This window comes from Jaculus jaculus, chromosome 14, assembly GCF_020740685.1.
Source record: "Jaculus jaculus isolate mJacJac1 chromosome 14, mJacJac1.mat.Y.cur, whole genome shotgun sequence".
Taxonomy (NCBI): domain Eukaryota; kingdom Metazoa; phylum Chordata; class Mammalia; order Rodentia; family Dipodidae; genus Jaculus; species Jaculus jaculus.
In genome coordinates this window covers 6502443-6527053 of record NC_059115.1, presented here as the reverse complement: position 1 = coordinate 6527053, position 24611 = coordinate 6502443, and the positions used below count along the sequence as shown (strand labels likewise).

Sequence of the window (24611 nt, the reverse complement as noted above, 5' to 3'; positions counted from 1 at the left end):
CGGCTTGGATCTGGTCACCACTTCCTACTGTTCAACCCCAAGGCCCAAGGGCCCCCAGTGGCATGGCCACTTTGCCCTCTGCCGAGGCCACGGGTGCAGAGGCCTGGAAGCAGCATGTCTCCCCACGCACCTGGCGCTTCCCAGCCGGTGCGCCCCGAGTGCGGGCAACCGTTGTCCTGCCCACAGCTTGTCCAGGCGCTGTCACTTTGTGCCTTTCCCGTGAGCCCCAACAGACAAGTCCGGGACGTTTTCTGCCTGAGGCCGCAGGCACTGAATCCCAGTTCACAGCCTTCTGTCCTACTGTGGTACAAATGCCCACCAATCAGGTGGCAGGCAAGAGCCTACAGGCCTCCATCTGATAAAACAGCTACTGAGCCAGCTGAGGCCTGACCTCTGGCCACAGGAAGGTCCTGAGGGAGCACCTACCTGGTGGCTCCTGCCCTGCCTGGTGAGGGGGCGTGTGGGAGTGGGAACTCTCTGGCCCTCATGCTGGTCTGCCCACACCTGACCCATCCCTCAGTGAGTGGGAAGAACTCCAAGTGAAAGACCTATTTTTGTTTGTTTATTGAGAGAGGAAAAAAAATGAATGAGAATGGGTGTGCCAGGGCATCCTGCCTGCAAACTATAGATGCACGTGCCACTTTGTGTATCTGGCTTTACATGAGTATGGGGAACAGAATCATCAGGATTTACAAGTGCCTTTAACCACTGGGCCATCTCTCCAGCCCCCTTTAAAACTGTTTTATCTTTATCTTAGAGAATGAGTGAGAGAGAGAGAAGTGGCACACCAGGACCTCAGCTACAACTGAACGCCAGAAGCCTGCGCCACCTAGTGGGCATATGCAACTTTGCACTTGCCTCCCCTTTGTGCATCTGGCTAATATGGGATCTGGAGAGCAGAACATGGGTCCTTAAGCAGGAAAGCACCTTAACCTAAGGCCAAGGCTTGATCTAAAGCTAAGCCATTTCTCCAGCATCCCTTTTTCAGCTAGGTTCTCATACAACCCAGGCTGGCCTCAATTCACTATATACCTGGGTTTGACCTTGAAGTCCTAATCCTTCTGCCTTGGCCTCCTATGCTGGGATAGGATGTTTGCCCTAACACCCTCCTGAGGCCATGGTGCTCACCCTCACTTGAGGAGTCTCTGAAAGAGAGGCCCTAGGCTTTATACGGGAGGCACTTCCTTTGAGAAAGGGCCCCCGGGTTCTCACACATCCCTTCAGTACAACTTCAGCAGACAGAGGCCTTCCTTCTCCACATCCCACTAGGCACGGTGAACGTTTCCTGGTTCACCACTAGTCTGCGCTTACAAGCCGACCTCAAGTCCCAGCCTTCCTGTACACACAGGAACAGGTGTGTCCCAGCCTGGCTGCTTAGATTGCCCGATCCAGGGACAGATGCATGAAAGCCACTGACAGCGACCCACCACAGGCCTGCTCACCCTCTGCACCCCCTCACCGCTTTTCAGGCCCGTGTGCTGCTCTCCTGCCCCAGGAGAGTCTCGGGCACACACGCACTTCCCTCTGGCTGCAGCACTTGTCTAAAGGTACTGGCTCACCCGTGGGGCTCAGATCAGGGCTGGCACTTGCCCTGAATCCTACTGATGCTCTTCTAGTGTGCTGTGTCTGCCTTCTGTCCTCACCGACCTGTGTGGCTAACACCCCCTGCACACGCCCCCCCATAAGCACAGGCGCAGAGCCGACCACCAGAGAGGCCAGCACAACACCCTACCGTCCTCAGTGACCGAGGAGCTGACTCACGACACAGGAACAGTCCAGTCAGGTAGTCACTGTATTTTATTGGAAAACATTGATATATATTTTTCTTCACAGCTTGAACTGAACACAATATTGCCCGGTTTAAAAAACAAAATAAAACAAAAAACAAAAACAAAACATTCTGCAACATCCACAGCCTCACGCCTACCTGCCCTTGCCCTCGGCTCTTGGCTGGGTCTCCCACTTTGACCTGTCCCTACCTCCCTTGAGGCTGGTGCCAGGGGGTGGAGAAGAGTCTCAAAGCTGGGCAGGTCCCAGGAAAAGCCTCTTATCAACCTGGGGGGGCCGGATGAAAACAGAGAGAGGAAGCGGACCCAGACTGAACTGCCCACGTTGACTGACCGACATGTCCCAGAGGCGAGTCAGCAGAAGCGAGGGCGCGGATCATGCTCTCCGCTGGGGAATGGGGCAGCCAGGGTGAGGGCAGAGGCAGCGCGAGGGGAGGAAGTGGTGCCAAGTCACCAGAGGGGCAACAGGTGCCCTCTGCGCGGTGGCCCACACGAGTGTTTATTGCAGGTTGGTTCTCGTGAGTGTGGTGGGGTCTGTCTCCCCTCTCCCCACCCGTCAGCTGGCCCGGCATGTTTGGGACAAAATGAAAAGTTTTGAGGGGCATAAAGGGTGGGGGAAAAAGGATCACCAGCACATTACATGGCGACCATTCCCATATCCATTCCTAGACAGCCCTGGGCTGGGTGGCCAGCCGGCCGGGCCATGGGGAGCGGCATGGGATGTTAGCACCAGGTATTTACAGAACAGCAGAGATCACTGGAGAGACACGGGCAAGCACGAGCGGCAGAGGTGGCCAATGAGAGCCCCCACCTCCACTGTGCCCGGCCTTGGAAAGCCAGCCAGATGGTTTCAGAGCAGGGCCAGTAGGACTGGAGTTCTGCTCTGTGTGTCCCCTCAAGTGACAAGCATGCCAGCTTCCAAGTTTTTCCTGCCCCTTGCTCCCCTCCTGGGCCACATCCAGTCACTGCCACACTTCCTTGACTGTCAGTCTTTCCTGAACGTCCTCCCTGGCACCCCACCCCACAGGCTGCTGGGTTTGCACATGGAATCACGGGGCTGGTTGCATGCAACGGCGGAGGGCATGCTCCTCTGCCCGGGCGAGGGCTTGCTCCCCTCCCCACAGGTCCAGGACAGGGCTGGCAGCCACCCCAGCACCCAAAGGACAAACAAAAGGAAACAAACTGAAACGGGGGGAGAGCCACCCGGGCTGGGGGAGGAGGGCAGAGGCCTCCCAGAGGAGTAGGTTTCATGTTATGAATGCATCAGGCCTGGAAGGTGTGAATGGAAGTTGGGAGGCAAAAGGAAGCGATGAGGGTGTGGAGGGAGAGGCAGGAAGGGGGAGAAAGAGCAGTCATGCAGCTTGGGACAATCTTTTGTTGCTTTATCAGATTCTCAGTCAATCAATTGGTGTTTGCTAGAACCGGGGTACGCAGGGGAGTGTTGGAGAGAGGAGAGCGCGCGCGAGGAGAGATCAGGAGAACGGGCATCACCAGCTGCCCGGGCCTTCACTTTGCGGTCATCATCTGTACAAACTCTGCCGAGAGAAACAGAGGCGTTGAGGCCACCAGCCGACTTAGCTCATGTGGCCCTCCCAGCACCAGGGCCACAAACAAGGCCTGGCTGGCATGGCTCACCTTCATAATTGACCTGGCCGTCGCCATCAATGTCTGCTTCTCGGATCATCTCGTCCACCTCTTCATCGGTCAGTTTCTCCCCCAGGTTCGTCATGACGTGGCGCAGCTCAGCAGCGCTGATATAGCCATTCCCGTCCTGGGGGGTGGGGACAAAGGCTTGTCACTCAGCTTCCCCTGGTGGGAGAGCGGCAGTGGACACGGATCATTACCTCCCTCACTAGTGAGCAAAGCTAAGGAAGCCCGAGGGTTCAAAGAGGATGGACCGGCACTGGGATGCAGTTTCTGGAAGTGATGGCTCCGGCCTCAGTGGAAAGGGTTACTCACCTTGTCAAAGACGCGGAACGCCTCTCGGATCTCCTCCTCGCTGTCTGTATCCTTCATCTTTCTGGCCATCATGGTCAGGAACTCTGGGAAGTCAATGGTCCCATTCCCTGGATGGGGAGAGGGAGTGTGACCCCAGAGCCCCAGCACTGGATACCCTGGCCACTGGCCTTCTCTGAAGACTCACCGTCAGCATCCACCTCATTGATCATGTCCTGCAGCTCGGCCTCGGTGGGGTTCTGTCCCAGTGATCTCATCACGGTCCCCAACTCCTTGGTGGTAATGGTGCCATCTCCGTCCTTGTCAAAGAGGGAGAAGGCCTCCTTGAACTCTGGGGGAGGGAGGGAATGAGACAGAGTCAGGTGACCTCAGGTTAGGGACACTTTTCCTCTTCTCCTAGTGCTGAGGACTCCCTGCCTTCCTTCAGTCTCTTCTCCACAGCACACAAAGCCACCGCTGTGGCCCAGCTAGCTGAGGAAGCTGGCCTGCCGGCTGTCCTCTGACGGGGCTCCATCTCCTCTTGGTCCCTTGCCTTTGGCCTCTCCCTCAAATGATGCAATGGGCCAAGGTGCTGGGGTGGAGGAGTGCCAAGAGAAGCCTCCATCTGATGCTCACTGCCAAGGTTAACTCATAGGAGGGAAAGAGAGGCTGCAGAATGCCTCTGGTCAGCCGGAAGAGGAACTGTGGCATGCCTGCCTTCTGCTGGGCCAGCCCCCAGCTGTGGGTGCTATGCACTTCCAGAGGATCTGAGCCTGTGGGGTGGTGATGTGAGGGGGTGGTTGGCAGCAGAGCACAGGTGATGGAAGAATGGCGTGTGGGGTTGGGAAGCGATGAGAGTCAAGGGGATGGCTGCCAAGCTAGGAGGATGAGGAGCGTGGTGCTGAGTGAGAAGGCCGCAGCTGGGCCCTGCCTTCCCACTGGGCCCACTCTGGCACCCAGAGCTCCCCACCCCCAAACCCTCTGAGAACAGATGCCTGGCAGCCTGTTCCCAGAGGGTGTTGGTGCTGGGCTTGGAGGTGGTGGTGGACAGTTTGCTAATAGGGACAGGATGACAAGTGGGGTGTGTGTCGCAGGAGGGCTGGGGTAGGTGGGCGTGGAAGGTGGAGCAGGAGGGCCACACTGCTGCACAGCTGTGACTGGAGCTCTTCTGGGCCCTGGGGAAATGGCCCAAGCCTCCCTAGGGAGGCTGTCAGCTCCCGGAATGAGGCCTTGCTGCTGGGGACAGGCCAGGGGGCAGCAGGGAGCAGTCACATGGTCCCTAAGCTCAAGACCAGTAAACAACAAGGCTGCTCTTTTGGCTTTCCTTGGTGGGTCTCCACCCACCCAGGGCCAGTGTGACTGCTGGCGGACAGGGAGCAGGTATTAAGCTGAATCCACTATGGCCGCCCCGGCTGTACAGACTGCGCTCTTAGCCCTGGTCACACAGCAGGAAGAGCTGGGCTCAAGCACGCTGCCGAGCTAGGCGCCCTTTCTGGTCTACTTTGCGCTGCCAGTGGTTAGAAATAAACCAAGAATCAGCCGGTGACTCTCGGGAGCATGGTCCGGGCAGGGAGGAGGGGGGCGCAGATATTCTGCCGCGTGATGGCTCCACATCTGGCCGGCCTTCTTGGGACTCGTGGGAGCAGCTAGGAAAATGAATTGCATGGAGTCCAGGATTTCTTTTCCCTTACAGGAGGCACATGACTGTTTACTCATTGTTTAGATGGAAAGAATTTCTGGAGTGCCTATGCTCCAGGCACTGAGGAAAGGGCAGAGAGCAACAAAGCCAACTCTTGCCAGACTCTAGGAACTGACTTCCAGTGAGAGGTGGCCTGGGAGACAGGCCCACGGGGAGCTAAGGGGTTGCCTCTGAGTCAGGGTCCCGAGGCCTGGCCCTGGAGGAGGAGCCACCCAGGGGCAGGGCTGGGAGCACTCCCAGAGGAGGAGAATGCAGAGAAGCAGTACGGAAAGCCAGCAAGCTCAGAGGTAGAGGCGGGGGCAGGCCCTCCGTCTAGATGGCTGGAGCCCGGAGGGAGCGCTGGAGTTGTCCTGCAGTGGCTCCTCTCAAAATCCCAAGAGAGCCACGGCCAGGAGAGGGGCAAGGGGCTGTCGGGCTGCGGGGTGGGTGTAGTGGGGCCCTGGTGAGCTCTTAGGCACCTGCACTGACATTCCGGCCACAGGCCTGGCATGAAATGATGTGGGCATACACGTTCATGTTTTCAAATGTGGGTGCTCTCTGGGGACACGGAGGCAGGGTAGGAACAAGGTGAGAGGGTGGCGAGCTCACTCACCTGCGATCTGCTCTTCAGTCAGCTGGTCAGCCTGGAAGAGCAAGAAGGACAGTTAGTCACTGGCTGCACGCCTGCCCTGGATGTGCCCTCCTTACTCCACCCAGCCCTGTGCCGAGCCAGTTCCACATGGCATTCCTGCAGGGTGTGCCACAGCTGGGGCCTGGGGATGTGGGACTCACAAAACAGGGTACGAGGGTGGGTCTGAAGCCCAAGCCTATACAATGTAGGCTGAGGAGGCACACAGCCTCATAGGTAAGACCAGGTTCAACGCTTCTCCAGCCCCTGCCCAGACACCTGTGTGGACCGGCACAGCACGACACAGATGCCTCACTGTGATGGCCTCAGAGGCCTCATCAAAGAAGCTCTAGGAGGCTCCAGACCGAAACAGGCCAGTCCTTAGGTAGGGCAGAGGAAGGCTGTCTGGGGCTTTTTTTTTTTTTTTTTAAGACTGACGTCAAATTCATGGCAATCCTCCTATCTCAGCCTCCCAAGTACTGGGATTAAGGTGTGCACCACAAGGATGGCTGGGGCCATCTTTGCTAGTTTCTGTGTCATCTATTCGGAGGTGCCCAAGCCCAGGTAGGGTGGTCCCATGTGGCAGAAACTGTTTTAACTGGTTGGTGCCTCCCAAGTGCTCGAGTGCCTAAAAGAAGCTGTGGCCCAAGTGGCTGTTCTAGCCCTCTGAGCGCAGGGCGGGCACTGCCCGGTGTGGCTGTATCTCTGGGGCAGGAGAGACAAATGCAGAGAGACTGCAGCAGGCAGCAGTTGCGGCCAGGGACCGGGCGCTGCAGTTTTTAACCCTTTCAGGCCCAGGCCACACGAAGCCTGGCCAGTGGTGGCAGGCAGCCTTTCCTGCATGCGGGATAGGGCAGAGGGGACACCGGGTCCACCTCTTGCTACACAGGAGAGCTGGGAATTTGGGGGGTGGTAGAGGAAGAATGAAATGGAGGCTGGATTCCAGCGACAAGACCTACTTTCCTAGTTTCTGTGTTTCCTGCCAAGAAGTCCCCACCATCCCTGGGCCACTCTGGATCCAGACGACTGCTTCCTTGCTTCTCGTTTTAGGGCAGGGGGCACCACGTCTAAGAAGGTTCTGGCCTTGGGCTCAGAAGCCCTAGAAACAACTACAGTATGCTTGTATATCATTCTCCTGGGGGCGCTAGAGCTTCATCAGAGGTTAGGACCAAACCTCGGACTACCCCTACCCCTGCCCTGGTACACACACACACACACACACACACACACACACACACACAATACACAGGCACACGCACGCGTCATATGCGTGTATGTTGTTTGATCTTGAGGAAGAACTCGAGCTCAAGCCCCATACAGACAGTATGAGGGGACTCAAAATAATGGGAATGGGGACGGGAGGGGGGGGGAATGGATGGATAGGAGAGAAGGAAGTAGGTAGAGAAGGCCATTACCATAAATACACCTTCTGAAAAGTTCAAAATCCAAAGGGAAGGTTTGGAGGCCAAAGGGATGCCTCTCCCACTGCCACTGCAAATGACTCAAGGTGGTGGGCTCCTCAGTGCCTACGGATGGCGGATGGCCAGGGCCAGGAAGTCCTCCTTCCACATGGTGCCCAATGGCTACTGTAGAAAAAGGCGCCGGGACCCACCCCTTGTTCCTGACACCTGAGGACACGCTGCCCTGCCCTCCCCTCTCCGGAAAGGGGGAAGAGGATGGGCTTCTGGTTACCGAGGCAGCCAGGCCTGGGGGAGGGGCAGCGGAGCCCAGAGGAGCGTCCATCTGCTTTCCATTTTCTCCCTGGCCTAGCAGGGGAAAGCAGTGCCACTCCACAAGAAGCTCTCTGCACGACAGGTACCCAGAGGCTAGACAGGTACCCAGTGCAAGCAGGCGGTGACAGGTTGCAGGGTGGCTCTCAAGGCCAGTGTCTGCCTCCCCCCCCCCCAAAGAGCTGGAAGCTGCGCGAGGCACTGTGCTGCAAACAGGCGTGGCTCTGCACGGAGGGCTGGGCACACGCTCTCCCGGACATCTCAGAGCTCTCTCCCCAGCTCAGGCAAGGAGAGGCCCTTTGCGGGCCACAGATTCCAACGCATGGCTGCTGGTGGGGAAAGCTGATGACTCGGGAAGTGTCTCCTAAGCTTTCACCTCACACTGCCTCCAGAATATCCCCACTTGTCTCCTTAGCCTGCATTGAAAGGAGGGATTGGACTAGCAGCAGTGTCTTGGGGGTGGGGAGGAAAGGGGGGTTATAGCTCTGCCTTACCACAGCCCCAGCCAGTGCCAGGGAGCAGTGTTAGATGAGCTGAGAAACCAAGGCCAGGGCCCCTTACCCGCGCCAAGGAGGAGCCAGAGCTCAGGCCAGATTCCAAGGCCAGCTCCCAGGGACATGTCCCTCCCATACCTTGCTCATTACAAACAGAGAAACTGGTCAGGGCACAGCCTGACCCTCCTCTGGAGGTGGAGGTAGCAGGGGGAGATGTGGCAGCTGCCAGTTCTGTAGGGTTCCTCCAGCAATGTCCGGTGGGGGACATGGTGGTGGCGGGAGGAGCGAGCGCTCAGGTCTGTGTCAGCAAGTATGAGATCTGATACACAGCGGCGCCTGCCTGTCCTCCGCAGCCTTGCCAGCCCCGGTGCCGCTGCACACGGTTCCCCGGGCTGAGCCTGGGGGGCTGGGGCTGAGGTGGGTGGCAGGATGAGGGAAGAACCAGCCTGCTGCCCTAACAGTGGGAATCCAGCGAGGGCCCTGGAAGGAACAAGTGGGTGGGCCCCTAACAGGTCCTCTCTGGGCAATTTCCTCAGCCCCCACCCCCCCAAGAGATGAGATGAGGAAAGGCATCCGATTGTCACTGACGCCACACGTGTACTGTACTGCACTGTCATTTGGCACAGTGAGAAGCAGCAGAAGGCGCTGGAGACCAGGGCAGAATCTACACCCTGGTTGGTAAAGCCAGCTCTCCAGGTCTGAAAGAGACAGCGAGGGGGCAAGGCTGCCCCGCTTAAGCAAGCTGGCCCATTTGATGTATTCAAAACTTTGACCCCACTGCCATTTCAAGTGGCTTCAGTGCGCAATAAGGGCCCCGGAAAAACTCCGCCCACCTGCTCCCTGGTGCTTTTCAGCAAGCCCCATTCTCTCCGGGGAAGGGAGCTGGCTGGCGCAGCCATGCCCTGGGGCCTCCGCAGCCCACAGCCCACTCCCCACCCAGACTGAATCGCCTTTGTGTCTCAACCCTTCCCATGGAGACTGGCAGGGGTTACCCACACCCACCTTCCCAACCTAGGCCCACTTTCGGCTTCTACTCATTCCTCTCCTCCATCCTGTCCCCAGGCACCCTTTAATCTCACCTCCCACCACACTTCACCTTGGAAACTCAGTTTTTTTGTTTTTCACAGACCCAAACAAAACACTCCTCAGCAACCATCCCCGCCCCCAATCTCTTCCTAGTTCAACGGCCTTAACCCACCAGTAACCTGGGAACCCCCCTAAATGCTTCACCTGGCAGGCCCCTCGCGTTCTGTCACTCCTGACAAAATTGCCAGCTTCTTAAACCACCTCCGCGACCCCGATCCCTCTGGGTTCTCGAAGGCTCCATACAAACCATCCTCTAACCTCGGCTGCCACCCACCCAGGGCTTCTGCCTCACCTCTACCTGCACCTGGCCACCCCCTCCTCTTCCCCTGCAATGCTGGTCTTTGGAGACCTCTCTTCCCACAAGACACTCAAGTGCACAAGTGACCTGGGACCCCCCCCCATCTTTTTAATTCTCTCCTCTGACTCCCTCATCCCCCAGAAAAGCACAGCCGGCCACTTCTCCACGCCAGGTCCCGCTTGCTAGGCTACCCTCCCAGGGGCAAACTCCTGCATCCTCCCAGAACCCAAAGCCTTCATCAGGGCTACATCATAGCACTCCTGCCGGGCCCGAGGTTGCATAGTTTGCTCCACTCGGGGTGGGGATGGATCTAAGCAACCCAATTCCGAGCCCACACGCCCCGTTTTAGATCCAAAGCCGCCTTTGGAGGAGGTCCCAATGCTCCTCTTAAGGGGTCCACTTGGGGGGGGATGGAAACAACACTCCATCTGGTGCTAAAGTCTGCTAGGGAACTCCCGATGTCTCCTTTTGGGGACCCTCACGTCCCGCTCTTGGTTTAAGTATCCCCAGAGGGATCCACAGCCTCTCGGCGGGGCCCGGGTACCCACTCCCCCACATTCCGCCCTGCCGCGGGGAGGGGTGGTCCTCTCAGCCCCCCGCAGGTCCTCCCCGCGCTCCACCTTCGGCCGCACTCACCATGGCGAGGCACGGGGTGTCCGGAGCGCGGGGATCGAGGTTAGGTTCCTGCGGCGGCGGCAGCAGCTGCAGCAGCTCGAGCTCCGCCGCGCGCCCGCGCCTCCACGCTCACTGCCCGCAGCGCGCGCCGCCGCCGCCGCCCGCCCCCACCGCTCCCCCTACGGCCGCCGCGCGCGCCCCGCCCCGGCCCCGCCCCGCGCCGTGCCGCCGCACTGCGGCTCCTCCCACAGATCCCTCCGCGCCCTCGCTCCCCGCCTGCCGCCAGCGACCCCCCCCCAGGGCCCCGCGGGCGATTTGCGGCCGGGCATCTCGCACGCGCACGCGCGCTCCCGCCGCGGGACTCCTTCCTGACGACGCGCTCTTCCGCCCCGTTCCATCCGCTTTCCTTCTCACCACCCGCCTCCCCCGACCGCACACGCGCCTCCGGCGGAGGGGCACTCCGCCACACGAACGCGTGATGCGTCCCTCTGTGAGCCGCTCCGCTATTGGGCCAGCCGCGCGGCGGAAATGAGAGCGCGGCGCCTATTGGTCCGCCCGTCCCTGCAATGCGTCAAACTGGGGCGAGCCACCGCGCGGGGGTGTCGGGGAGGGACGGGACGTGTGGGTCCGTGGAGCTGTGAGGCATTAAGGGGTCAGAGAGTGAAATGGACGCTTCCTGGAGATGCTAATGCACTTTGGGAGGGGCAGGGGGCTGAGAAGGGTGCAGAAGGACTTTCTCGTCTCTCCCCTCTGACAAATGCAAGATGGTTTAGTCCATGGTCCCCTCCCTCCCCGGGTCTGGAAGCCCCGCCCCTGTCCGGGCTCCGGGCAATGGCTAAGTCTTCAAAGTTCCGCCCCTCGCTTAAGGTTCCGCCCTCTACTCCAAACCCTGCGCTCTAGGCCCTCTGGGCCGAATGTGTGTGGCGTGGAGGGGAGGGAATCGTTGAGAGAGACCGGGAATTGACGCACCAGGGCCTCAGCCACTGAAATCGAACTCCAGACCCATGCGCCACCTAGTGGGCATGTGCGAACTTGAGCTTGCCTGACCTTTGTGCGTCTGGCTTACGTGGGATCTGGAGAGCGCAACCTGGGTCCTTAGACTTCTCAGGCAAGCGTCCTAACCGCTAATGGCCTACCTCTTTTTCTCATTTAAATAATTTTTAAGCATCTTTTTAAAATATTTATTAGCTGGGCGTGATGGCAGACGCCTTTAATCCCAGCACTTGGGAGGCAGAGGTTAGAGGATCGCCGTGAGTTCAAGGCCACTCTGAGACTACATAGTGAATTACAGGTCAGCCTGGATTAGTGAGACCTACCTCAGAAAACCAAAAAAATAAAAACATTAAAAATATTTATTTATTTATTTATGAGAGAGAGAATGGGCAGTCCAGGTCCTCTACTCACTGTAAACGAACTCCAGATGTATGCACCACTATGTGCAGCTAGCTTACATAGGTTCTGGGGAATCAAACCTGGGTCCTTAGGCTTTTCAGGTAAGTGCCTTAACCTCTTAAGCATCTCTCCAGATTAAAAAAAAATAATAAAAAAAAATAAAAGATTTTTTTTTTTTTTAATTTGAAAGGAAAGAGAGAAAGAGAAAGAATAGGCCCACCAGCCCACCAGGGCCTTCTGCCCTTGCAAATAAGCTCTGGATGCATAAGGAACTTTGTGGATCTGGCTTTAGGTGGATACTGTGGAACTGAACCCAGAACTCAGGCCATCAGGTTTTGCAAGCAAGCTCCTTTAACCACTGAGCCATTCCTTCAGTCTGAGAAATCCTTCTGTCTTAGGGGGTGTTCTTGAGGTCAGCTGTATCACATCATGCAAGAATTCTTATTACATAGGGTTTTCTTTTTATATATAATATTACTTACTTGTTTATTTGAGAGAGAGAGATACAGAAATAGGCAGGTAGAGAGAGAATGGGTGTGCCAGGGCCTTCAGCTACTGCAAATAAATTCCAGATGCATGCACCCCCTTGTGCATCTGGCTTACATGAGTCCTGGGTAGTCGAACCTGGGTCCTTTGGTTTTGCAGGCAATTGCCTGAACCGCTAAGCCATCCCTCCAGCCCAGGGTTTTCTTTTTTTAAGAGATAGTCTCATTATGCAGCCCACATTGAATATTGGAATTTCAGGCTTCCTTCAAACTCGCTGTGTAGCCAAGGAGGAACTTGAACGTCTGATCCTCTGGCCTCCATCTCTCAAATGCTGGGATGACGGGTGTTGCATTGTGCCCAGTTTATGTGGTTCTGGGGATCGGTTTCAGGGCTTTGTGCAATCTCAGAAAGCACTCTATCAACTGAGCTCCATCCTGAGGCTAAATCCTGCACTCTTAAATTCTGCTTTAAGCTCTTGTTTGCATAGCCCATTAGCCCAGGTTCCAGTATCTAAGTAAAACAGATGCACAAAGTGGCACATGCATTTGGAATTCATTTTAAATGTCAAGAAGCCCTAGCACACCTGTTTCTTTTCCATCCTCCTCTGCTCACAAATAAATAAAAGTAAGAAATAAAATAAAAAGACTGGGGAGAACAGACCAGTGGTTAGAGGCACTTCTGTACACAGCTTGCTGACTGGGTTGAATTCACCAGTACCCACATTAAGCCAGACGCACAAAGTGGGGCATGTATCCAGAGTTCGTTTGCAGTGGCAAAAGGCTGTGGTGGGACCATTCATTCTCTTTTTCAGTTTGCAAATGTACACACACACACATATAAGAATAAGTAGGGCTGGAGAGATGGCTCGGCAATTAAGGTGCTTGCTTGCAAAGCCAAAGGACCCAGGTTTGATTCCCCAGTACCCATGTAAGCCAGACACACAAGGTGGAACAAACGTGGAGTTTGTTTGCAGCTGCTGGAGGTCCTGGCACACCCATTCATTCTCTTTCTCTTCTCTCAAATAAATGGAAATAAAATATTTAAAAAATAATTACTATTATAGTTATAACAATAAAAGACTGTATTTTCCAAGCTGGGCGTGGTGCTGCACACCTTTAATCCCAGCACTCAGAGGAGGCGTAGGTAGGAGGATCGCCAAAAGTTCAAGGCTACAATGAGACTACGTAGTGAATTTTAGGTCAGCCTACACTAGATTGAGACCTACCTCGAAAAACCAAAATAAATAAATAAAAATAAAATAAATAAAAGACTATTTACTAACTTTCTTCACAGTTTTGGAGGCCTCCAGACTTAAATCTAGCCCAAAATGTAGAAGTGATAATAATATTCATCTTTTGGCTTAAACTTTTCAAAGGTAATGTAGTGTTTTGTTTTGTTTTTTTTTGCTTTTTTTGAGGTAGGGTCTCACTCTGGTCCAGGCTGACCTGGAATTAACTCTGTAGTCTCAGGGTGGCCTTGAACTCACGGTGATCCTCCTACCTCTGCCTCCCCAGTGCTGGGATTAAAGGCGTGCGCCACCACGCCCAGCCCTAATGTAGTGTTTTTGTTCATTTTGTTTGAGATTAGGAGGATGGAAAGTTCAAGATTCTTAGGCTCTTCAGGCAGCACCTTAACCACTGCGCCATCTCTCCAGCCCTTCTTTCTTTCTTTTCTTAAATTATTTTTTATTTTTTTAATTTTTGCCAAATTTTTATTAACAACTTCTATGATTATAAAAAATACCCTGTAGTAATACCCTCCCCCCCCCCCACTTTCCCCTTTGAAACTCCATTCTCCATTATATCCCCTCCCCACCTCAATCAGTCTCTTTTTTACTTTTTTTTTTTTTTTTAATTATTTATTTATTTATTTGAGAGCGACAGACACAGAGAGAAAGACAGATAGAGGGAGAGAGAGAGAATGGGCGCGCCAGGGCTTCCAGCCTCTGCAAACAAACTCCAGACGCGTGCGCCCCCTTGTGCATCTGGCTAACGTGGGACCTGGGGAACCGAGCCTCAAACCGGGGTCCTTAGGCTTCACAGGCAAGCGCTTAACCGCTAAGCCATCTCTCCAGCCCTCTTTTTTACTTTTGACGTCATGATCTTTTCCTCTTATGATGGTCTTGTGCAGGTAGTGTCAGGCACTGTGAGGCCGTGGATATCCAGGCCATTCTCTGTCTGGAGGGAGCACGTTGTATGTGTTTATTTCTTTATATGTGTACTTGGGATCGACCTCAGGTCACCATGCTTGCAAGGCAAGCACTTTTCTAGACAAGCCATCTCCCCAGCGGCGATCCTCCTACTGTTAGGTCAGGACAAAACAGAGTCACCACCGAGGACAGCAGGCGGGGAGACGACATGGACATTAGGAAGTGGGTCATCCACATTCCCCAAGCAACCTCCCAGATGTAAGATGGAAGACTCAGGAGTGACCAAGACCACGGGGAGCACAAAGAAGGCAAACATTTTTTATTGGGGGAAAACACTAACTGCCAGGACTGACTCTCAGGAGCGGAGCAGTCAGTTTGGGATCACAGACAGTGGCTATATAGAGCTCCTTAGTTGGAGGAAGATGAGGAAAGGCGAAGTTAAAAACAAACAAACAAACAAACAAATAAACAAGGTTTCTTTAGGGGAGATCTAAGATAGCCAGGATATAACACCAGAACAGTAACCTGCTATCCTGAGAGATAAGGGGACAGGAAACCCAGACCTGGGCATTGTTAGGCAAGGAAGGGATGATGGCTGTGGTTCCTTGAGGAATGCGGATGACCCACTTCCCTGGGTCTCTGTTGCCCTCCTGCTGTCCTCAGTGACTCCATTTTGTCCTGACCTAACACTTAGCTCTGCCTCCCAAATTCTGGGATTAAAGGCGTGCGCCAGCCACTGCAAACGAACTCCAGATGCATGCGCCCCCTTGTGCATCTGACTTACATGGGTCCTGGAGAACTGAACCAGGATCCTTTGGCTTTGCAGGCAAACACCTTAACCGCTAAGCCAACTCTCCAGCCCAATTCAGCAGTTTATTAAAAGCTTGTAATTTGGATCTCCAGCAGCCTGACTGGAGGTGGATCCTAGAGTCCAGCCCTAGGGTGTGTTTGGGGAATTCCAGCCCAAAGATAATGCAGAGAGCTTGAGCTTTGGGTGGAGTTCCTGCTTTGTGCTGGGTGTGGTGGTGGTGATAGATTTTCTCTCCCTGCTTGGGTCTGTGAAAGAGGGCCCAACTTGTTCTGCCATTATGAAACTTCCCCTGGATCTGTAAGCTTCAAGTAAATCCTTTCTTATTCCCATAAACTGTGTCTGGTCTGGAGGTTCACCCCAGCCACCTGAAGCTGTCTGCTACACAGAGAGAGAGAGAGAATGGGCATGCCATGCCAGGGCCTCCAGCCACTGCAACCAAAGTCCGGACACATCCACCACCTTGTGCATCTGGCTTACATGGGTCCTGGGAAATGGAACCTGGGTCCTTTGGCTTTGCAGGCAAGTGCCTTAACTGCTAAACCATTTCTCCAGCCCTGCCTATCTTACCCCCCACCCCCCGAGGGAGGGTCTCACTCTAGCCCAGGCTGACCTGGAATTCACTGTGTAGTCTCAGGGTGGCCTCGAACTCACCGCAATCCTCCCCTCTCTGCCTCTGGAGTGCTGGGGTTAAAGGCATGTGCCACCACGCCCGGCTCCTACCTATCTTTTTTATTTTTGCATGTGTGTTCTATGTGTGGTGTGATGTTTCATGTAGGCATGTGTGTGCATACGTGTGTGGCCCTGTGGCATGCACAGGCAGAGGTCAGAGGAAAACGTCAGGTGTCCCCCCTCCAGTGCCCATCCATGCGTTTCTTGAGACAGTCCCTTTACTGATTTTGGAGCTTGCTTTGTTTTTAAAGATCTAACCAAAAAAGAAAAAAAAAAAAAAACAGTATTAATTAATTAATTAATTTTTGGGAAAAAATGTCAGACATAGTGGGGAACCTTTGTCATCTCACCACAGTACTTAGGAGGCAGAGGCAGGAGGATGAGAAAGTCAAGGCCAGCCTGGGCTACATGGATGAGGTCCTGTCTCCAAAAAGAAGAGTTCTTTGTTAAAGTTTTTTTTTTTTTTTCTTTCTGTTTTTTCGTCTCAGTCTAGCCCAGGCTGACCTGGAATTCACTATGTAGTCTCAGGCTGGCCTCAAACTCACGGCGATCCTCCTACCTCTGCCTCCCCAGTGCTAGGATTAAAGGCATGCACCACCACGCCCAGATTATTCTTATTATTTTAAAAAATATTTTATTTTTATTTATTTTAGAGAGATACAGAAATATGTAAGGAGAGAAAGAGAGAGAGAGAATGGGAGTGCCAGGGCCTCCAGCCACTGCCAATGAACTCCAGATGCATGTGCCACCTTTTGCATCTGGCTAACGTGGGTCCTGGGGAATTGAACCTGGGTCCTTTGGCTTTGCAGGCAAATGCCTTAACTGCTAAGCCATCTCTCTAGCCCTCTCTTTTATTTTGATGTCATCATCTCTTCCTCCTATTATGATGGTCTTGTGTAGGGAGTGTCAGGCACTGTGAGGTCATGGATATCCAGGCCATTTTGTGTCTGGAGGAGCACGTTGTAAGGAGTCCTACCTTCCTTTGGTTTTTACATTCTTTCTGCCACCTCTTCTGCATTAGACCCTGAGCCTTGGGAAGTGTGATAGAGATATTTCAATGCTGAGCTCTCCTCTGTCACTTCTCAGCATCATGGCGACTTCTGAGTCATACCAAGGTCACCACCTTGTGATTTTTCTTTTTCTTTTTTTTTTAGTTTTTCAAGATAGTGTCTCACTCTAACCCATGCTGACCTGGAATTCACTATGTAATCTCAGGGTGGCCTTGAACTCCAGTGCTGGGACTAAAGGCGTGAGTCACCACACCTGGCTTTTAGAGTGTTTTTATCAGCTCCAAAAGAAACTTTTTACCCATGATAAGCTGTTCCCACTCTCCCCTCTCCCAGTCCTTACTAACCTCTAATCTACATTCTGTCTCTGTGAACCTTGTACAAGCCATGGTTTGAATATGAAAGTTTCCTCACAGGCTCATGTTTTGAACTCTTAGTGCCCAGCTGATGGCGCTGTTTTGGACTTTCCTGATCATTTTAAAGACATGTGTAAGTAGAACAGACTAATGGGGGTGAAAAGGCCCAAGTGAGGTCAGGGGAAGGGATTGAGTAAAGGAAAGGTGGAGGGAGGGCTAATCAAAATCTAAGAGGAGGGCTGGAGAGATGGCTTGGCGGTTAAGTGCTTGCCTGTGAAGCCTAAGGACCCCGGTTCAAGGCTCGGTTCCCCAGGTCCCACGTTAGCCAGATGTACAAGGGGGCACACGCGTCTGGAGTTCGTTTGCAGAGGCTGGAAGCCCTGGCGCGCCCATTCTCTCTCTCTCCCTCTATCTGTCTTTCTCTCTGTGTCTGTCGCTCTCAAATAAATAATAAAATAAGTAAAAAACAAAATCTAAAAGGATATAAATACGTCATATGGAAACCTACTTTTTTTGGACAATGGAACACCCAGAAGCCATAGATTGTTACTAAAAAATTTTCAGTGCCAGGGATGGAATACCTTCCAGTGAGTTGTTGGCCAGGGAGGTTCCTGATGCCCCCAAAACATTACAGGTCATTGCCAAGGCCCTTAGTTTCCTACCAGGAATAGATGGTAAGACCCTATTGCTGAAGACTCCACATACTTGGGCTGCAAGGCCACTGAGAAATCCTGCTGGAACTGAGGTGATAACCTCCTCCATGTAGACCAGCTGACAGAAAGCTGGAAGAAGCCATTCTGCATGCAGTTCAATGGGAGAGAGAAATCACCAGTGAAGATGCTGAACAGTGGACACGGCAAGCCTGAAATTTGGGCAGACAGGCCAAATGAGCCTACTTTTTTCACTACTTTCCCTTTTGGTTAGAGAAGTTCTCTTTTCAGATGGCAGTGACTTTGGGTGACTCAGAAGGCATCATGGTGCTGAGAAGTGACAGAGGAGTGCTCAGCACTGAGACACCTCTATCGCACTTTCCAAGGCTCAGGATCCATTGCAGAAGAGGTGGCAGAAAGAGTGTAGGAGCCACAGGAAGGGCAGAACTCCTTACAACGTGCTCCTCCAGACACAAAATGGCCTGGACATCCATGACCTCACAGTGCCTGACGCTACCTACACAAGACCCTCATAATAGGAAGAAAAGATCATGACATCAAAATAAAAAGAGAGACTGATTGAGACAGGGAGGGGACATGATGGAGAATGGAGTTTCAAAGCAGAAAGTGGGGGAAGGGAGGGAATTTCCATGGGATATTGTTTACAATTATGGCATTTGTCAATAGAAAATAAAGTTTCAAAAATATTATACACACACACATTTTTGTTGTTGTTTTTCGAGGTAGGGTCTCACTCTAGCTCAGGCTGACCTGGAATTCACTATGTAGTCTCAGTGTGGCCTTGAACTCATGGTGATTCTCCTACTATTTATTTATTTATTCATTATTATTATTATTATTATTATTATTATGGTTTTTCAAGGGAGAGTCTCGGTCTAGCTCAGGCTGGAATTCACTCTGTAGTCTCAGGGTGGCCTTGAACTCACAGCTATCCTCCTACCTCTGCCTCCTGAGTGCTGGGATCAAAGGCATGTACCACCACGCCTGACTATTTATTTATTTATTTATGATAGAGAGAAAGGGAGAGAAGCAGACAGCAAGAATGGGCACACCAGGGTCTCCTGGCCACTGCAGACAAACTCCACACGCTTTATACTGACACTGGAGATCAAACCTGGGTCCTTGGGCTTTGCAGGCAAGTGCCTTAAGTGCTAAACCATCTCTTCAGCCTGTCTCTTTGTTGAAAACTCTTGATGGGGTTGTGGTGAGGATGAGAGCAAGGAGGACCCACAATATTTGAATATCTTGTTTGTATTTAGTTATTTGTGAGAGAGAAATAGGCAGAGAGAGAGAGAGAGAGAGAGAGGGAGGGAGAGAGACGGAGAAAATAGGTGTGCTAGGACCTCCAGTCACTGAAAACAAACTCCAGACGCATCCTCCACCTTGTGCATCTGGCTTACAGGTGTCCTGGAGAATCGAACCTGGGTCCTTTGCCTTTGTAGGCAAGTGCCCTAACTGCTAAGCCATCTCTCTAAGCCCAGGACACACACTATTTGGAACCAAATTAAAGTCCATTAATGTGGCCGAGGGAAGCAGGGGGTCTTCTGGCATTCTGCGGACTCTCCAGGGACGTCTGGCTTGGACCTGGCGAGGTGGGTGGGGGCAGCTGGCCCATCACGAGAGGATGTGGGTTTTTAGGGGCACCAGCCTGCTGGTCTGTTATTTCGGTTCCCACCAGAGGGCGCTCCGGGGAGGATGCTAACTGCATCCCCGCCTGCTGTGGAGATGTACGCAAAAGATTCAGTCTCCTCGTCGTGAAAAAACAAAACTAAACAAAACAACAACAACAACAACAAAAAGAACTAAGTCTGGCGTGGTGGCGCACTTCTTTAATCCCAGCACTCGGAAGGCAGAGGCAGGAGGTTCGCCGTGAGTTCGAAGCCACCCTGAGACTACATAGTGAATTCCAGGTCAGCCTGGGCTAGAGACCCTACGTCGAAAATCAACCAACCAAACAAAAAACAAGGGTCTTGGTCTTTACTGCAATTTGGGGGAGCCTAGTGCCAACGACTCTGATGACTTAAAGAGAGAAAACCCACAAGCACGTATTCCTTTCAATGACAAAGATGATGAGCGCCACCATGGCAACCAGAGGCAGACAACCAATCAGAATCGCCGGCCTTTTCAGGTGGTGACATGGCAAGGTGGTGGAGCCTAGCCACACGAGACTTTTATCTCAGTTATCCTCCCAAGCACTGTCTTTATTTATTTTAATTTTAATTTTTTGTTTTTCTAGGGAGGATTTCACTCTGACCCCGGCTGCCCTGGAATTCACTATGTAGTCTCAGGGTGGTCTCGAACTCATGGTGATCATCCTACTCTGCCTCCCAAGTGCTGGGATTAAAGGCGTGCGCCACCATGCCCAGCCCCCACTTTTTTTTTGAGGTGGGGTCTCACTCTAGCTCAGGCTGACCTGGAATTCAGTATGGAGTATCAGGGCGGCCTCGAATTTACGGCGATCCTCCCACCTCTGCCTCCCAAGTTCTGGGATTAAAGGCGTGCGCCACCACGTCCGGCGTTTTTCTATTTTTTTGACGTTGGGTCTCACTTTACCTCAGGCTGCCCTGGAACTCACATCACTCTTCCTGCCTCAGGTGATGGTTGTCTTGAGCTAGGGCTTCATGCAGTGCAGGCTGGCCTTTGCCTCACTAGGTAGCTGAGGCTGACCTTGAACTTCTGACCCTTCTGCTTTCTCTCCAGAGTGCTGGGGTTATTCATGAGCACCATCTTGCCTAGAATATTCATTTTGTTTGGGACAGGGTTTCCTTATCCCAGGATGCATTTGCACTCACTTGAAGCCCAGGCTTTTAACTCTTACTTTATTATTTGATTTTTGCATGTGTGTGTGTGTGTGTGTGTGTGTGTGTGTGTGTCCTGTGTTCGTGTATGTACCCTGGCAGCGTTCCCTCTGCTTGCCTGTGGCAGGGATCACTCACCTGGGGAGGCCGTAATGGAACACGGGGTGAAGCATTCCATCCCTCTTCCACTTGGTCTGGTTTGGAGCTGGACTCTCCTTTGACTAATTCCAGAGCTTGCAGACCTCTACGATGCTTGGGGTTCTGCAAGCGTGTGGCCACACCCACCTGTCTTCAGTGGGATCTGGAGATTTGAACTGGGACAGTCTCAGGGCCCCTGGGGCCCTCGTTGTGCAGAAAATGCACTTCCTCACTGAGCCCTTGACTCCAGGGTAGCCTTGAACTCTGTATAGCCTAGGATGATCTTGAACTCCTGACCATCTTCAGTCTCCCAAGTAAGTGCTGGGATTTACAAGTATGGGTGACCGTGCCCAGCTCTAACTTTCACCATGTTTGCTTTTCTTTTCTTTCTTTTTTTTTTTCGAAGAAGGGTGTGTCACCACACCTGGCTATTTTTACACTTTTAAGATTAAATCTCTGCGGGGCGTCGTGGCGCACTTCTTTAATCCCAGTACTCGGGAGGCAGAGGTAGGAGGATCGCCGTGAGTTCGAGACCACCCTGAGACTACAGAGTGAATTCCAAGTCAGCCTGGGCTAGAGTGAAAACCAGAAAAAAAAAGAACAAAGATTGGGTGTCCTTAAGTGGAACACGGTCTGGTTTTTTTTTCCTGCAAAATACTTATTTATTCATTTGCAAGCAGAGAGAGAGAGCGAGCACAAGCGGCCCTCCAGCCACTTTGTGCATCTGGCTTTACGGGGGTACTGGGGAATCGAACTAAGGTTGGTTAGTGAGACTTTGCAGGAAAGGCGCCTTTACCACTGAGCCACTTCTCCAGCCTGGGCAGCCCCCCTCGCGGCCAGTACTGTAGCAAACCCGCGTCATCTGTCGTTCTTCGTTTTCACCACCAGGTGGCGCCAGGGCCGTGTGTAGGATCAGCGGCACTAGAGGCAAACTCTGGAGCACTTCCTATGATCCCGCCTGCCAAGGTCTATGACTTTGTGGGATCGAAACCCCTGTGGCCGGAGTTTGGACACTGCAACAGCTTCCGATAAATAGGATGTAGCAAACAGGATGGACTTGTCATTTGCTGTTATCTGTTGGGGCAAGCCTGTGCCCTCACCTTCGTTGTGAGAGGGCCTATGGAGAACGTGATAGGGCCAGGAACAGGTGCGTGAGGGTTGGGAAGTGGCAAGATGTCCCTGAGATGCCTGCGGCCCCAGCAGTTCCCTGACTGCAGCCTAGTGAGGGCCGCAGGTACCCGGTTACCCTGCCCCTCACTCCTCATGGTCAGAAATCAGGGGGTATAAGCTGGGTGTGGTTTCCCATGCCTCTCATCCCCACATTTGGGAGGTTGAGACAGGAGGATCACCCAGAATTTAAAAAAAAATTATTTATTTATTTGAGAGAGAGAGAGAGAGAGAATGGGTGAACCAGGGCCTCTAGCCACTGCAGATGAACTCCAGACACATGTGCCACCTTGTGCATCTGGCTTATGTGGGTCCTGGGGAATTGAACCGTGGTCCTTTGGCTTTGTAGGCAAACGCCTTAACCACTAAGCCATCTCCACTCTCCATCATATACCCTCCCTCCCCCTCTCAATCAGTCTCTTAGGACCCCTCGGGCCCTCATTGTGCAGATAATGCACAATATATATATATATATATATTTGTGTATATATATATAATTTTATTTATTTATGTATTTCAGAAAGATAGAGGGGTAGATAAAGAGAAAGAGAGAGAGAATTTGCACATGCCACCTAGTGGGAATGTGCCATCTTGCTCTTGCCTTACCTTTGAGCCTCACCTTTGAGCATCTGGCTTATGTGGGATCTGGAGAGTTGAACATGGGTCCTTAGGCTTCGCAGGCAAGTGCCTTAACCGCTAAGCCACCTCTCCAGTCTTCTTTCTTTCTTCTGACCTGGAATCCACTATTTAGTCTCAGGGTGGCCTCAAAAAGCCTAAAGACCAGTTTGACTCCCCAGAACCCACATAAGCCAGATGCACGTGGTAGCACATGCATCTGGAGCTTGTCTGCAGTGGCTGGAGGCCCTGGCACACCCATTCCCTCTCTCTCTCATAAATAAAATAAAATAAAAATAAATGTGTCGGCACATGCATGTCTGGAAGTATTAGGGCACTTATACCATTCATGAATCATACTTCAGGATCCCAAGAGATTGAGATGGGAGATGCTGAAACTCTTAAAAGCTAAGTCTAGAATTAGAACTGTCAGTTCTTTGAGATATCTATATCTATCTACCTATAGATAGATATATTTATAATGTTTTTAATATTTTTGAGGTACAGTCTCACTCTAGCCCAGGATGATCTGGAATTCACTATGTAGTCTCAGAGTGGCCTTGAACTCACAGCGATCCTCCTACCTCTGCCTCCTGAGTGCTGGGATTAAAGGGGTGCACCACCATGTCCTGCTCTGTTCTTCCATATTTTGTTGGTTAAAGCTATCTGACATTTGACCGTCTCAGTCCGAGGTCACAATGAACAAGTCTATGGCTGTTGCAATAGGTTATAGTAAACAGGGTAAGAGGAAGAGATGGGGGATGGAGAGATGGCTTAGTGGTTAAGGCACTTGTTTGCATAGCCAAAGGACCCAGGTTTGATTTCCCAGGGCCCACATAGGCCAGATGCACAAGGTAGTGCTTGCATTTGGAGTTCATTTGCAGCAGCTGGAGGCCCTGGCACGCCCATTCTTTCTCCCTCTCTATCCCTTACTCTCTCTCAAATAAATAAATAAGAAAAAAAAAAGAGAGAGATAGAAGTCGCCTTTTATAATAAATACGGTCAGCCAGGCGTAGTGGTGCACGCCTTTAATCCCAGCACTTGGGAGGTAGAGGTAGTAGGATTGCCATAAGTTCGAGGCCACCCTGAGACTCCATAGTGAATTTCAGGTCAGCCTGAGTTAGAGTGAAACCCTACCTCAAAAACCAAAAATAAATAAATTAATTAATTAAAAATAAATATAGTTGTGCTCTTCCCCTATTGGCCACCAGAGGACGACGTGTATTTATATTTCTAACGATCCTCTGAAGAGCCCATAACACACTCAGATAAGCACTTTTGTTAACTTAGTTAAGACAAGACCCTCCGTTTCCTTGTTCGATTTTTTTTTTTTAATTTCCTTGTTAAAAATAAATCTAGAAGCTGGGCATGGTGGAGCACACCTTTAATCCCAGCACTTGGGAGGCAGAGGTAGGAGGATCGCCGTGAGTTCGAGGCCACCCTGAGACTCTGTAGTGAATTCCAGGTCAGCCTGGGCTAGAGTGAGACCCTACTCGAAAAACCAAAAAAAAAAAGAGACTGATTGAGAGGGGGAGGTAGGGCATATGATTGAGAGTGGAGTTGTGAAAGGTAAAGTGAGGGGAGAGGGAATTATCATGGTTTATGGCCTATAATTATAGAAGTTGTCAATTTAGGGCTGGAGGCTTAGTGGTTAAAGCACTTGCCTATAAAGCCAAAGGACCCAGGTTCGATTCCCCAAGATACACGATAGCCTGATGCACAAGGTGGCGCACACATCTGGAGCTTGTTTGCAGTGGCTGGAGGCCCTGGTGCGCCCATTCTCTCTCCCCCTCTCCTTCTTTCTCTCTGTCAAATAAACAAATAAATAAAAATAATTTTTTTTTAAAAAGCCAGGCATGATGGCATACGCCTATAATCTCAGTACTCGGGTGGCAGAGGTAGGAGGATCTCCGTGAGTTTGAGGCCAGCCTGAGACTACATAGTGAATTCTAGGTCAGCCTGTGCTAGAGTAAGACCCTACCTCAGGGGAAAAAAAAAAAAAAAAAAAAAGTTGGCCAGGCATGGTGGCTCACGCCTTTAATCCCAGCACTTGGGAGGTAGAGGTAGGAGGATCACCGTGAGTTCAAGGCCACCCTGAGAC

The 24611-nt window shown here is 52.2% G+C and overlaps 1 protein-coding gene across 2 annotated transcripts; it reads right to left on the bottom strand.

Moving 5' to 3' along the window:
- Positions 1 to 1779: 1779 nt before the first annotated feature.
- On the bottom strand, positions 1780 to 10326 carry Calm3 (calmodulin 3). 2 transcript variants are annotated; one of them, XM_045133924.1, is made up of 6 exons: positions 10273 to 10326; positions 6014 to 6044; positions 3931 to 4074; positions 3747 to 3853; positions 3423 to 3558; positions 1780 to 3322 (listed from the first exon to the last, which is right to left on the bottom strand). In XM_045133924.1, the coding sequence occupies exons 1-6, from the start codon at positions 10273 to 10275 to the stop codon at positions 3294 to 3296; spliced, it is 450 nt and encodes a 149-aa protein (XP_044989859.1). In that variant the 5' UTR covers positions 10276 to 10326; the 3' UTR covers positions 1780 to 3293. The 2 variants fall into 2 exon arrangements, with proteins under 2 accessions (XP_044989859.1, XP_044989858.1); XM_045133923.1 differs by lacking the exon at positions 10273 to 10326 and adding an exon at positions 7444 to 7461.
- Positions 10327 to 24611: the final 14285 nt, after the last annotated feature.

Coding starts and splice junctions, on each gene's coding strand:
- Calm3 (XM_045133924.1), bottom strand. Junction 4,075..6,013: donor GACTGAAGAGCAGATCGCAG/GTGAGTGAGCTC, acceptor TCCCTCCCCCAG/AGTTCAAGGAGGCCTTCTCC. Junction 3,854..3,930: donor CAATGAGGTGGATGCTGACG/GTGAGTCTTCAG, acceptor CTCCCCATCCAG/GGAATGGGACCATTGACTTC.